Here is a 14194-nt window from a genome sequence, read left to right as displayed (position 1 = left end):
AAATACAAAAATTAGCTAGGTGTGGTGGCGCATGCCTGTAATCCCAGCTACTCAGGAGGCTGAGGCAGGAGAATTGCTTGAACTTGGGAGGCAGATGTTGCATTGAGCCGAGATCGCACCATTGCACTCCAGCCTGGGTGACAGAGCGAGAGTCTGTCTCAAAAAAAAAAATAAAAAAAAATAAAATAAATAAAATAAAATTACATTTGTATATACTCTTTATTTTAAATTAACAGACTTTTAAAAGCAGTTTTAATTTTAAAGAAAAATAAGTGGGAAGTGTTGCATTCCCATGTACCCTCCCTACCCCACTCCCAGTTTCTCCTATAGCTATCTTGCATGAGTGCGCTACATTCGGTATAATTAATAAGCCAAAACTGATACACAGTGCCTAACTAAAGATCATAGTTTACATTAGGTTCATTCTTTGTGTCTTACCTTCTATGGGTGTTGGCAGTGGTATGGTAACAGGTGTTCATCTTCACAGTATCATATAGAACAGTTTTGCTTCCTTAAACATATCTCTTTCTCTATCCATCCATCCTTCTTTCCTTCCTCCCTGAACCTCTGCAATCTCTGATCTTTTTACTGCCTCCATGGTTTTGCCTATTCCAGAATGTCATATCAGTGGAATCACACAGTATGTAGACTTTTCAAATTGGCTTCTTTTACTTAGCAATATGCACATGAGGTTCCTCCATCTTTTTTTTTTTTTTTTTCCCTATATTTTTAGTAGAGACAGGGTTTCACCATGTTAGCCAGGCTGATCTTGAACTCCTGACCTCAAGTGATCCTCCTGTCTATCTTCCCAAAGTGCTGAGACTATAGGCGTGAGCCACAGCACCCAGCCCTCCATATCTTTTTGTGGCTTGATGACTAAATTCTTTGTATCACTGAATAATATTTCATTACATGGATGTGCCTCAGTTTGTTTATCACTTTTTTGAAGGACATCTTGGTTGCTTCCAAATGTCAGCACTTATGAATAAAGCTGCTATAAACATTTACGTTCACGTTTTTATGTGGATAAACACTTCTTTTTCATTCCTGATTCTTCAGGTTTACACTGGGTCTTTTTTTTTTTTTTTCTTATATGGTTCATTTCTTCCATACCTGGGAAAAACACTTAATCTTGTTTTTGCAAGCCTGAATTCGTAGATTCTCATCAAATATTGATTACAAGAAAGTTTCCTCACAATTCATACAAACATTTAAACATTTGTTGAGTGATTCTCAAAGTCCCTTGAGTTTCTAGGCTCTTGGCCATTTCCACACAAAGATGAAATGGTGTGCTATAATTGAGATTGGAGCGCTAAATAACTTTTCCATAATGCAACCCAAAATATCTTAGCTTCTTTTCAGTTAATACTTTAAAGTCTATTTTGTAATTTCTCTATCTTTAACTGAACACTTCATTAAGTTAAATGTAGACACTTATAACTATATCTGAATTACTGAGTATTCCTTTTGATGACAGAATGAAAATTATGCTTCTTTAAGAGTATCTCCAAAAACATTACACTGTGTTTTTTACTACTTTTTGAGCCATTCTAGAAGCCCTGCATATACACATGGCACCAAAACAAGCTGCTTCTGTGTGGGGACACATATTTTGCTTTAGTTCTAGACAGCTGTAACTAACAGCTGTACTTTCTTAGCTGTACTATGTCCAATCCTTCCTTCCTATGTGAGAGAATTCCCCACTGTCTTGGTAATGCCCTTCTTCCCACTCTGGAGGCATTAGAGGACATATCCTGAGGCTCCCCTCTCCAGCAGCCTATGCATGGGCATGTGATCTAGGCTTAGCCAATGATCATTTTTCCAGAACATTGATTCTTGACCAGATAACACAAAGACAAAGGGGAGATGATATTTAATTCACAGCAGTAGGGAGATTATCTCCAAGGGCACTAAGGATGAATCCTAAAAGTGCCCTACAGTGATGGTGGCTGTGTTCTTCCCAGGCTATTGCTAAAATCTTGTAGCTTCTTGGCTTCTGGAACCACCTAGGTCTCTACCCATTTTTCAAGCCTAGTATTATAGATTCCTGTCAGTTTGTTAGCCCTTGATAACACCCTTCCAATAAATTTGTTTTTCCCTTAAGATTGTTAGAGTAGCCATTTACTTTCCATAAAAGTATTTCATGGAAATACTTTAATAATGAAAATCAGTCAGTTCATTCATTAATTTTCCTAATATTCATTAAACACCTACTGTATATTGTAGCAGAGCTTAAGAATATGATGGTGATTAAATAGAATATGATGGTGACTAAGAATATGATGCTGAGTAATAGACACTGTTTCTACTGTCTTGGAACCCACAGTCTTTTGGAAGATACAGACAAGGAAGGAGATGATTGAAACACAGGCATGATGGAGAAGGATGCTATTCACCAGAAACACAAAGGAGCATTTACTCCAGCCTCAATGATGGTAGTGATGGGGCGGGGGGTGTCAGATAAAGCTTCAAGTGATATCTAAATTAAGATCTGAAAATATATAAAAATGACACCTAGTTGTGAGGTAGGAGGTGGGAGTGAGAATTCCAAATAGAGGGAAAATGCCATGTGATGGCCCAGAGTTGAGAAGAGCAGTACCTTTCAAAAATGAGAAAAAAGCTCTGTTTTTCTGAAGTGCAGAGTAAATTTAAGCAGGTAGAGACTTGAATCTGGAGCGATAAGTGGGACTCAGATTATGCCAAGTATTGTGAGTCACGTAAGGGTGTTAGCATTTTTTCCTATAAGCAGTTAGAAGCAATTGAAGGCTTTCAAGCAGAAGCCTCAGTAGGTAGCTATCTGGTACCTGAGGGCCTGGGGAAATTGTGTAAGAAAAGATTGTGAAATTCAGGAGTGGGAGCAAAAATCTCTGATCTGTCATGACTTCAAAGTCATTGATTTATTTTTATTTTACTTCTTTTTTTTTAGATGGAGTCTCACTCTATTGCCCGGGCTGGAGTGCAGTGGCACCATCTCAGCTCACTGCAACCTCCGCCTCCTGAGTTCAAGTGATTCTGCTGCCTCAGCCTCCTGAGTAGCTGGGATCACAGGTGCGCGCCACTACGCCTGGCTAATTTTTTTTTTTTTTTGTATTTTTAATAGAGATGGGGTTTCACCATGTTGGCCAGGCTGGTCTCGAACTCTTGACCTCAAGTGATCTACCTGCCTCAGCCTCCCAAAGTGCTGGGATTACAGGCGTGAGCCACCGTGCCTGTCCTATTGATTTTTCTAAAATTTTTATCGTGTTTTTTACAGAGATGGGATCCCTCTCTGTTGTCCAGGTTGGTCTCAAACTCCTGGGTTCAATCAATCCTTCCGCTGCAGCCTCCCAAAGTGCTGGGATTACAGGTGTGAGCCACCACACCCAGCCAAAGTAATTGATTTTTGCTTTTTTTTTGAAACAATGATAATGTGCTTTCCTTTATGTGTGAAAATGATAATACTGGGCTGAAAATTAGCAGACAGGTCGGGCGCAGTGGTTCACGCCTGTAATCCCAGCACTTTGGGAGGTTGAGGCTGGCAGATCACCTGAGGTCAGGAATTCGAGACTAACCTGGTCAACATGGGGAAACCATGTCTCTACTGAAAATACAAAAATTAGCTGGACTTGAAGGCACATGCCTGTAATTCCAGCTACTTGGGAGGCTGAGTCAGGAGAATCGCTTAAATCTGGGAAGCAGAGGTTGCAGTGAGCCGAGATTGCACCACTACACTCCAGCCTGGGCAACAGAACAAGACTCTGTCTCTAAATAAATAAATAAATAGCAAGCCGAGTACAGTGGCTCACATCTGTTATCCCATCACTTTGGGAGGCTGAGGCGGGCAGATCACTTGAGGTCAGGAGTTTGAGACCAGCCTGGCCAACATGGTGAAACCCTGTCTCTACTAAAAATACAAAAATTAGCCAGGCGTGGTGGTGCATGCCTGTAATCCCAGCTACTCAGGAGGCTGAGGCAGGAGAATAGCTTGAACCCTGGAGGCAGAGGTTGCAGTGAGCCAAGATCATGCCACCTGGGCACGTGCCAGCCTGGGCAACAAGAGAGAGACTCTGTCTCAAAAAAAAAAAAAAAAATAGTAGACAGGTTTATTGAGAATTTTTTTCTATAATGGTAATGGATTTACTATGATTTACCAATGTTTCACAGAGGATTACCTATGAGAGTGGCCTTCAGATTTTTTGCTTGTATTTCCTAAAATAATCTTGGAAGCCTGTATCTTTTTACATTTTTAAGTTGACATTTAAGATTTTTTATTATAAATTTAAATAGTTACTAACGATACAATTTTCTGTCATTGTATAAGTAAAACTAAATCACTTGCATTTATGTATGGAAAATATTCAAACTATAGCAATTTGATATCCACTATCATTCTTTCAGAAATAATGCATCATCTTTAGTAAGCAGAATTTTACATTGTTCCTCTTTTTCTTTGACTTGTTATTTCCATTCTACTTCCCTCACATAATTTTATCATAATACAATATGGTAATTACTTTTTGGCTTCCGACTCTTTTTCTGACTACTCTATCATACATCCTGCTATAATAATGTGTATTAAATTGACACTTATGAGTGAAAAAAGTTTTTTTTCTTTTCCCCATTTTCTATGGCTGGAGAAAAAAAATTTGATTCTCGATTAAGCCTTAATTTTAATTATCACTAATATTGATTAAAACAGCAAATACATTTTATATTTTGATAAATAATTTTTAAACATTAGTCAACGTGCCATGCACCATAAGCTCATATGTCCATGGAAGATTAGTACTTACTGCTACAATGAGACAGATTGCCTTGATTAAAAATTGCTTCCTCATACCAGTGTTTTGAACTGTGGCTTCCTTTGTTTGTCTTTGTTCTTACACCTTTGGGCAATGCACCATTATGATTACAGAATGCGTGAAAGTGGCGTCAGCTGCAGGTGGCTCATGCCCGTAATCCCAGCACTTTGGGAGGCTGAGGTGGGTGGATTCTTGAGCCCAGGAGTTCGAGTACAGGAGGAGTTTGAAATCAGCCTGGGCAACAAAACCCCTGTCTCTACTAAAAAGGCAAAAATTAGCCGAGTAGCATGGCACACACCTGTAGTTTCAGCTTCTTGGGGCTGAGACAGGAGATCACCTGAGCCTTGGGAGATTGAGGCTACAGTGATCCATGATCACGCCACTGCACTGCAGCCTGGGTGACAGAGCAAGACCCCTGTCTCAAAAGAACAAAAAGAAAGAAAGAAAATATGTCTTCTTTCGGTAAAATGAGGGAAAGAGACCCAGCAAGACACCTTGAGGCCAGGCATGGTGGCTTATGCCTATAATCCCAGCACTTTGGGAAGCTGAGGCAGGTGGATCGCTTGAGGTCAGGAGTTCGAGAACAGCCTGACCAACATGGTGAAAGCCTGTCTCTACTAAAAATACAAAAATTAGCCAGGTGTGGTGGCAGGCGCCTGTAATCCCAGCTACTTGGAAGGCTGAGGCACAAGAATTGCTTGAACCTAGGAGGCGGAGGTTGCAATGAGCTGAGATTGTGCCATTGCACTCCAGCTGGGTGACAGTGAGACTCTGTCTCACAAAAAAAAAGAAAAAAAAAAAAAGACACCTTGACCACGGGCAGATCGATTTTATTTTATGTATTTATTTAAAATTTTAATTTTATTTTAGGTATGTGGTATTCCTCTGTGACCCTGTTGGAGTGCAGTGGCGTAGTCATGGCTTACTGCAGCCTTGAACTGCTAAGCTCAAGTAATCCTCCCACCTCAGCCTCCTGGGTAGCTGGGACTACAGGCACGTGCCACCGTCCCATGTTACTTGTTTTATTTTTTGTAGAGATAGGGTCTTGCTGGTCTTAAACTCCTGGTCTCAAGCAATTCTCTCACCTCTGCCTCTCAAAGTGTTGGGATTATAGCTGTGAGTCACTGTGCCTGGCCTAGATCAATTTTAGAAGTATACAAGTAGAGGATCTAAAAACGCACTTCCTTAAAAGTTTCCCAACCTATTTATTCCTTAGAACATCTTTGAGTACCACTAGTAAATTTGAAAATCATGGATCTAGCTGGAAGGCAAAATAAACCAGGTTTCTTTCACAAGTAACAGTAGGATCTTGGACAAGACATAGATTTGTGTAAATCTCAGTTTACATCATAAAAAGTGAGTGTCAGGGGATTGAGTTAATTTTTAAGATTTTTTTTTTTAAATTTTATTTTGAGACAGGATCTCACTCTGTCACCCAGGCTGGCATGCAGTGGCGCAATCTCAGTCCACTGCAACCTCTGCCTCCTGGGCTTCAGGTGATCTCTCACTTCAGCCTCCTGAGTAGCTGGGAATACAGGTGTGAGCCAACATGCCCAGGTAATTTTTGTATTTTTTTTTTTTTGGTAGAGATAGGGGTTTGCCATGTTGCCCAGGCTGGTCTTGAACTCCCGGGCTCAAGTGATTCACCCACTTTGGTCTCCCAAAGTGCTGGGATTGACCTCCCAAAGTGCTGATATTACAGGTGTGAGCCACTGTGCCTGACCTAAGATTTTAATTTTTAAATCCCTTGAATTCCACCAGTAATTTTTAGCTATGCCCAGGACAATAAGACGAAGGCCAGGAACAAAGAGAGGGAAAAGGAAAGATGAAAAGCATCTGTGTGGTTACTGAGGACACCACAAAGGAAAAGAGCTATAGATCAAGACTTTGACACTGTATTAGTCCGTTTTCATGCTGCTGATAAAGGCATGCCCGAGACTGGGAAGAAAAAGAGGTTTAATTGGACTTACAGTTCCACATGACTCGGGGCAAAAGACACTTCTTACATGGTGGTGGCAAGAGAAAATGAAGAAGAGGCATTTCTTATTATCCCTAATAAACTCATTAGATTTTGTGAAACTTATTCACTATCAAGAGAATAGCATGGGAAAGACTGGCCCCCATGATTCAATTATCACGCCCTGGGTACCTCCCACAACGTGGGAATTCTGGGAGATAGAATTCAAGTTGAGATTTGAATGGGGACACAGCAAAACTGTATCAGACACTTAAAAAAAAAAGTTTTCTTTGTGTTTAGAATATGTTTTGAGGTTAAAATTTGCTTCACATTATTGTTTATGTGGCTATAGGCTACTCAATCTCTTTGATCTTTACTTTTCTTATCTGTTAAATGATAATAATATCATCTATTTTGTACTTCAGGTGATGATTATGAGAGAGAAACTAAGGCTTCTTTCACTTAGCTAATGGCTTCAAGGTTCATCCATGTTGTAGCCTGTATTAGAAAAGCATTCCTTTTTACTGCTGAATAATATTCCATTGTATGGCTATGCCACATTTTGCTTTATCTGTTCATCAGTTGATGAACATTTGGGTTGTTTCCATTTTTTACCTATCATGACATGTTGTGAGAGCATACGTTTTCATATCTTTTGGCTAATATGCCTAGCAGTGAGATTGCTGGGTCATACGGTAATTATATGTTTAGCATTTAGAGGAACTGCCAAATTGTTTTCCAAAGGGGCAACACCCAGCTTGGCGTGGTGGCTCACACCTGTAATCCCAGCACTTTGGGAGGCCGAGGTGGATGGATCACTTGAGGTCAAGAGTTTGAGACCAGCCTGGCCAACATGGTGAAACGCCATCCCTACCAAAAATACAAAAATTAGCTGGGTGTGGTGGAACGCCTGTGATCCTCCCTATTCAGGAGGCTGAGGCGGGAGAATTGCTTGAACCTGGGAAGCAGAGGTTGCAGTGAGTCCAGATTGCCCCACTGCACTCCATTCTGGGTGATAGAGACTGACTCTGTCTCAAAATAAATAAATAAACAAAGCAAAAAGCACAAAAGACATTTTGAGAGAAGATTTTCTCATAATATTTAATCAACAAAAGTTGAATATTAAGCAATAATAAATAAACATTTACATTTTTAAAAAGTGGCTGCATCATTTTTACACTTCCACCAGCAATGTATGAAAGCTCCAATTTCTCCACATCCTCAACAAAACTTGTCTATTGATTATAGTCATACTGGTGTTTTTAATTTTGTTTTATTTATCTATATTTGAGACAGGGTTTCGCTCTGTCACCCAAGCTGGAGTACAGTGGCACGATCTCGGCTCACTGCAACCTCCGCCTCCCAGGTTCAAGCGATTCTCATGCCTCAGTCTCTCAAGTAGCTGGGACTACAGGTGTGCACCACCACACCCAGCTAATTTTTTTATTTTTCTAGAGCCGAGGTTTCACCATGTTGCCCAGGCTGGTTCTGGTGTTTGAAATGGTATCTCCTGTGGTTTTGATTCGAATTTCCCTAGTGGATAATGACATTGGACATCTTTTCATGTGCTTTTTGGTCACTTGTATAGCTTCTTTGGAAAAATGTCTGTTTAGGTCCTTCAAAAATTTTTTTTTTTTTTTTGACAGAGTCTCGCTCTGTCACCTAGGCTGGAGTACAGTGGTGCGATCTCTGCTCACTGCAACCTCTGCCTTCCGAGTTCCAGTGATTCTCGTTCCTCAGCCTCCCAAGTAGCTGGGATTACAGGTGTGTGCCGCCACATCTGGCTAATTTTTGTATTAGTAGTAGAGACGGGGTTTCACCAGGCTGGTCTTGAACTTCTGACCTCAGGTGATCGCCCGTCTCAGCCCCCCAAAGTGCTGGGATTAAAGGCATTAGCCATTGTGCCCAGCTGAACTTTTTTTTCTTTTTCTGATAACACTTAAGATCTATCCTCTTGGCAAATGTGAAATATAGGATCGGTTTTTCTTTGTTGTTGTTGTTTTTGAGAACGTGTCTCACTCTGTCGCCCAGGCTGGAGTACAGAGGTGGGATCTTGGCTCACTGCAACCTCTGCCTCCTCGATTCAAGTGATTCTCCTGCCTCACTCTCCAGAGTAGCTGGGATTACAGGTGTGTGCCACCACACCTGGCTAAATTTTGTATTTTTAGTAGAGATGGGTTTTGGCCATGTTATCCAGTTTGGTCTCCAATTCCTGGGCTCAATCTGCCTGTCTTGAATTGTAATTTGGATGAAATCCAGTTTATCTATTTTTCCTTTTGTCACATGTGCTTTTGGCTCATTTTGATTTTTTTTTTTTAATATGGTATGAGGTTGGCATCCAGCTTTTTTCTTTTGCATGTGGATACCCAGTTGTCCTGGTATTATTTGTTGAAAAGTCTATTCTTCCCCATTGAATTGTCTTGCCACCTTGTTGAAAATCAACAGTCCATAAATGTAAGAGTGAATCAATTCTTAAATGCTGATTTTTATACTTTTTTTGTAATGTTCTGTACACAAAATAAGATTAACATTGCCAGTTAAAAAGTTCTGGTAGAAATGGGTCGGGAGCAGTGGCTCACACCTATAATCCCAGCACTTTAGAGGCTAAGGCGGGTGGATCATCTGAGGTCAGGAGTTCGAGACCAGCCTGGTCAACATGGTGAAACCCTGTCTCTACTAAAAATACCAAAACTAGCTGGGCGTGGTGGCAGGAGCCTGTAATCCCAGCTACTTGGGGGGCTGAGGCAGGAGAATCGCTTGAAGCTGGGAGGCAGAGGTTGCAGTGAGCTGAGATCACACCATCGCATTCCAGCCTGGGAGACAAGAGCGAGACTTTGTCTCCAAAAAAAAAAAAAAAACAGTTCTGGTAGAAATGATTTCCTGTAACCTATGTCATCATCAGTATTATATTTTAAGATGTTAATGACTCAAGAGAAATTTTAACAAAGTATAGATGAATTGTTCACGCTTGTTTCTCTCAAATTTGTTGATGTAATCAGTAACTTGAAATACTTTTGTTGTCTAGTTGAACTTCCAAATATTCACGAATATTTATCTCCTAAGAGTACCTAAACATTTTTGTAAAATTAAAGAATAAAAAACATTTGGCCGGGTGCGGTGACTCACACCTACAATCCTAGCACTTTGGGAGGCTGAGGCAGCCAGATCACTTGAGGTCAGGAATTCAAGACCAGCCTGACCAACAGGGTGAAATCCCGTCTCTACTAAAAATACAAAAACGAGCCAGGCGTGATGGCGCACATCTGTAATCCCAGCTACTTGGGAGGCTCAGGCAGGAGAATTGCTTGAACCCGGGAGGTGGAGGTTGCAGTGAGCCAAGATCACGCCACTGCACTGCAGCCTGGGCAACAGAGCAACAATAACAACAACAACAATTTATTCCAGGCCAGGCACGGTGGCTCATGCCTGTAATCCCAGCACTTTGGGAGGCGGAGGAGGGCACATCACTTGAGGCCAGGAGTTCGGGAGCAGCCTGGCCAATATGGTGAAACCCCGTCTCTACTGAAAATACAAAAATTAGCCAGGCATGGTGGCACACACTTTGAGACCCAGGCATGGTGGCGTGCGCTTTTAGTCCCAAGCGATTCCCCTGCCCCAGCCCGGCCCTGATCTTCCATTTTCTAAGAATCATTTCCAGAAGCTTCGTCCAACAACTTCTACTTCCCTTCATCGGCAGGAGCCAATGATCACGTCTCATCTGTAAGGAATACTGGAAGATGTAGTTTTTAGTTAGGCACATTTACCCCCATCAAACCCAGGATACTGTTACTTATGTAATCAAGGGAAAATCCATGTAGGAAGACAGCTTGAAGTTTACTCCACCATTACCATTTTATAAATACGTATCCTTCAGCTTTACTGAACCAGCAAGAATTCCCACTCCCCAACACATAGAAGCAATATTGCACTTCTGAAAAAAGTGCCAACACTGTGGGCCTGTGAACTGCATAAATGATGAGTCCGGGGCCAGGCGCAGTGACTCACGTCTGTCATCCCAACACTTTGGGAGGCCAAGGCCGGTGGATCACCTGAGGTCAGGCGATTGAGACCAGCCTGCCCAACATGACGAAACCCCGTTTCTACTAAAAATACAAAAAATTAGCCCGGCATCGTGGCGGGCCACTGTAATCCCAGCTACTCCGCAGGCTGAGGCAGGAGAATCGCTTGAACCTTGGGGGTGGAGGTTGCAGTGAGCCAGGATTGCACCACTGCACTCCAGCCTAGGCGACAAGAGTGAAACTCTGTCTCAAAAAAAAAACAAAAACAAAAACAAAACACCCAACCCCTCCCCCCCCACACAAGCAGTAATAAACAAAAATATACTCTCAAATGGCAATTTCAAATCTCTTGAATATTCAGGCAAGCAGACAGGCTTATAGACACAGACGACTTCTAATTCAAAGGTCGTTCTCATTTTTTGGAGTTTGAATCCTTTTAGTTATTAGTGTTTCCAACCACGTGGGCGGGTATCTTTGGAGAGCTCAAAATGTTCATTCAACCTCCCCCACCAAAGGTAGAATCTTTGAGGAAACATGTGGGTGGTAGAACCACAGTAAAAATATTTTAGTACATGTTTTTTGTTTGCAGCCTGAATTGGGAACTATCCATTTACTTTTCCTTTTTCTTCTTCTCCATTTAATACACTTACCCATGGGAATTATCCATTTACTATGGATCAAGTTTTGTTTGAAAGTATATGATAGAAGATGACATTCTCAAGTGGAACTGTTTGTACATGTGGGGAGCTGCAAGCTAAACCTCTTATTTGCTCTCTTTGTTCTGTTATTCCAGTCTATTTAACGTAGGATGATGGAACAAGTTGATCCTACATGTTTCTGAAAAAGCCACTTGCTAAACAGTCTTTGGTAGGAGGCTGGCTACAGGACCTTCACTCAACAATACTGTCAACGAGAAATTTGTTTTAGAAACTCTGCCCCTATTTTTCTATTCAGTTTCTCAATGCCCGTCCCATGGTGTGACCCACCCAGGCCGGCCCTCCTGGGACATGCTCTGACTTTAAGATTACCTATTCCTTTGCCTCCTCCTTTACCCTTCAGCAAACCAACATCGTTTGTACTCGGTCAGTGAAGTCTGATCTTAGCTTAAATCAGTCCAGTCTGTGATACTGTGATGTCAAGCTGATTAAAATAATTTACACAAAGGTATGAATGATGGATAGATACCAAGTGTTTAAGAACTAAACCAACTGATGATCTGAACAAATAAATTTTCAAAGGGGTGACTACAGGTAGTCATTAAACAGACGGCTTTTTATTAGAGGCAGGGCCTCGCCCTGCCGATTGCCCAGTATGGGGTGCTGTGGCACGGTCATAGCTCACTCCAGCCTCGAACTCTTGAGTTCCAGAGATCCTCCTGCCTCAGCCTCTGGAGTAGCTGGGACGACAGGCGTGTGCCACCGCGCCGCCTTAGCTTGCGTTTCCAACCATTCCAAAAGTCAATAAGCCATTTAGATTTTAATCTAACCATCCCAAGTGCTCAGTCTGTAACTGAAGGGCAATTCTAAGGCAAGAAATGGGATGTGAGGTCACTATATGGCTATGTTTGGCAACCCCAGAGGTGTAGATATTAAGGTGAAAGGGGGTGAAGTACTAAGAGGGCACTCCTCATTCGCACAAGATGTTTTGGTTTCAAGGCTCCTGAGAAGTTATGGAATTTTCAGTAGTTCCTTTTAACATTTCACTTATTCCCTGCATTGATTTAAAGCTTTAAAATTTTTTATTTTAAAGTAAATAGTGTTACCGAAGCTTGAGCTGTGATTCCCAAGTCTGTTTTTTAGGATAAGAAAGTGCCTCACGGAGGTTGCGGTGAGCCGAGATCGCATCATTGCACTCCAGCCTGGGCAACGAGAGCGAAACTCAAGTCTCCAAAAAAAAGAAAAAAAAAAAAAAAGAGAGAGATGGGGCCTCGAACTTTGGTGTCCGTTAGACAAGTTAAACCAAGGCCATCTCCGCCCTGTTTCGCGGGGTGTCTTCTCTCCTTTCGCAGTTGTTCCACTCCCAGGGCTTGACTGAAGGTAGACTACGGGGTGACTGCCTAGCCCAGAAGGCCTGACCAACAGCATTATTTCCCTCGCAGTCTCCACAGACACTTGTTCTCACTGTGACCTTTCGCTCACCAGGCAGGCAGTGCGGCATCTGCAGAGGGCCGGAACCGGCTCTGCGCGCTGGACGCAAGCAACAGGCACGACGGGCGCGCCACCACGGGGAGAGTCTCAAGCAACAGCAGTGGGCGGCGCATGAATCCTCTCCTTTCTTTAACCCTTCTTCACATCGAGTCCCACCCTCGCCGGAAGCCGAGCGGTTTCTACACATGTCACTTCCGGTGCGGCCCGCCGGCCCCTGGCGGGAGCGAGCACGCCAGTGCGCGGCAACTTTGTTCCCGCCTCTCTTGCCCCGGCCACCTCTCATCTTCGGCTTTCTCTGAGCGTGACGTCCGGGCGCGCTCCCGGTCGTACGTCAGGGCTGAGGGGAAAAAGCCGAAAAGAGCGAGGCGAGGAGGAGGGGTTGCGGAGGTTAGGGCCCAACCAGCAAGTCCCGTGGCTCTCCCTCCTCCTGACGAGGAGCGGAGAGGGAAGGGGAGGAGCGAGCCGGGGCCGGCCGCGCACATCAGGAGCCTCCTCGTGGAGGGGGGGGAGCGGAGGAAAGGGGTAGCTCCGCCACCTCTGCTCGCGGCTGTGGCGGCGAAAGAAGAAGAAAGTCAGGGCCCATACTCACCGCCACAGACTCAGAAACGCCCCCGCCCCCATCTCCCCGGAAATAGCCCCCCGCCCAGCCCCGCACACCCGCTGCCCCAACCGAGAGCCGCAGCCCGGTCGCCCCCGCCTCGCCCCGCCCCGCTGCCCAACCCCGCGGGCCGCAGAGTGCGCGAGGCTCTAGGCTGGGAGTTGTTGTCAGGCCCAGGCCACTTCCGAGGCGCCTGCGGTGTGTCGCCGCCACCACAGGAGGACGACGTCGACGCCGAAGAGGAGGCGGGGGAGGCGTGTTGTTGTCTCGCCCACTCCCCTCCCCTGAACTCGCACCCAACGTCAGGGCGCGATGGAGTGAAGCGGCGACGAAGGTGGTACTTCCGCGTTGCGCTGCCCGAGCCGAGAGCGCGGCCGAGGCCGCTCCCCCACCCCCGGGGGCACTTGGAGGACTCGGGACTCCCCCGCAGGTCAGCGCCCGGCGCATCTGGTGTTTTCGCTGCCGAGGTATAGGACGACGAGCGCGATCGGGAGCTCCGCCGCCCGGATTCTTGCTTCTCTGAGGCCCGGAGGCCGCTGCGTACCCCACTGTGACCTGGAACCCTGGGACCCGAGTCCCGACCCGGATTATCGTGGCGCGTCTCCCGGCCGGTCCTGGTGCTCGGTGTCCCTCCGCCGCCGCTCCCGTTTCCGGCGGGGGAGATGGCCAGGATCTGACCCGGGAGGAGGCCG

General features: G+C 44.3%; 2 protein-coding genes across 2 annotated transcripts; both read right to left on the bottom strand.

Moving 5' to 3' along the window:
* Positions 1-11089: 11089 nt before the first annotated feature.
* Positions 11090-13333, bottom strand: LOC105533992. The gene has a single exon (XM_011972656.1). The coding sequence runs from the start codon at positions 13185-13187 to the stop codon at positions 12711-12713; it is 477 nt and encodes a 158-aa protein (XP_011828046.1). The 5' UTR covers positions 13188-13333; the 3' UTR covers positions 11090-12710.
* Positions 11090-14183, bottom strand: LOC105534001. The gene has a single exon (XM_011972667.1). The coding sequence runs from the start codon at positions 13947-13949 to the stop codon at positions 13386-13388; it is 564 nt and encodes a 187-aa protein (XP_011828057.1). The 5' UTR covers positions 13950-14183; the 3' UTR covers positions 11090-13385.
* Positions 14184-14194: the final 11 nt, after the last annotated feature.

Source organism: Mandrillus leucophaeus, unplaced genomic scaffold (genome assembly GCF_000951045.1).
Source record: "Mandrillus leucophaeus isolate KB7577 unplaced genomic scaffold, Mleu.le_1.0 Scaffold100, whole genome shotgun sequence".
Taxonomy (NCBI): Eukaryota; Metazoa; Chordata; class Mammalia; order Primates; family Cercopithecidae; genus Mandrillus; species Mandrillus leucophaeus.
This window is presented reverse-complemented; position numbering and strand designations above follow the sequence as displayed.

Excerpts from the sequence above, each read along its gene's own strand:
- LOC105534001 (XM_011972667.1), bottom strand. The coding sequence starts at position 13,949 with ATGCGCCGGGCGCTGACCTGCGGGGGAGTCCCGAGTCCTCCAAGTGCC.
- LOC105533992 (XM_011972656.1), bottom strand. The coding sequence starts at position 13,187 with ATGAGAGGTGGCCGGGGCAAGAGAGGCGGGAACAAAGTTGCCGCGCAC.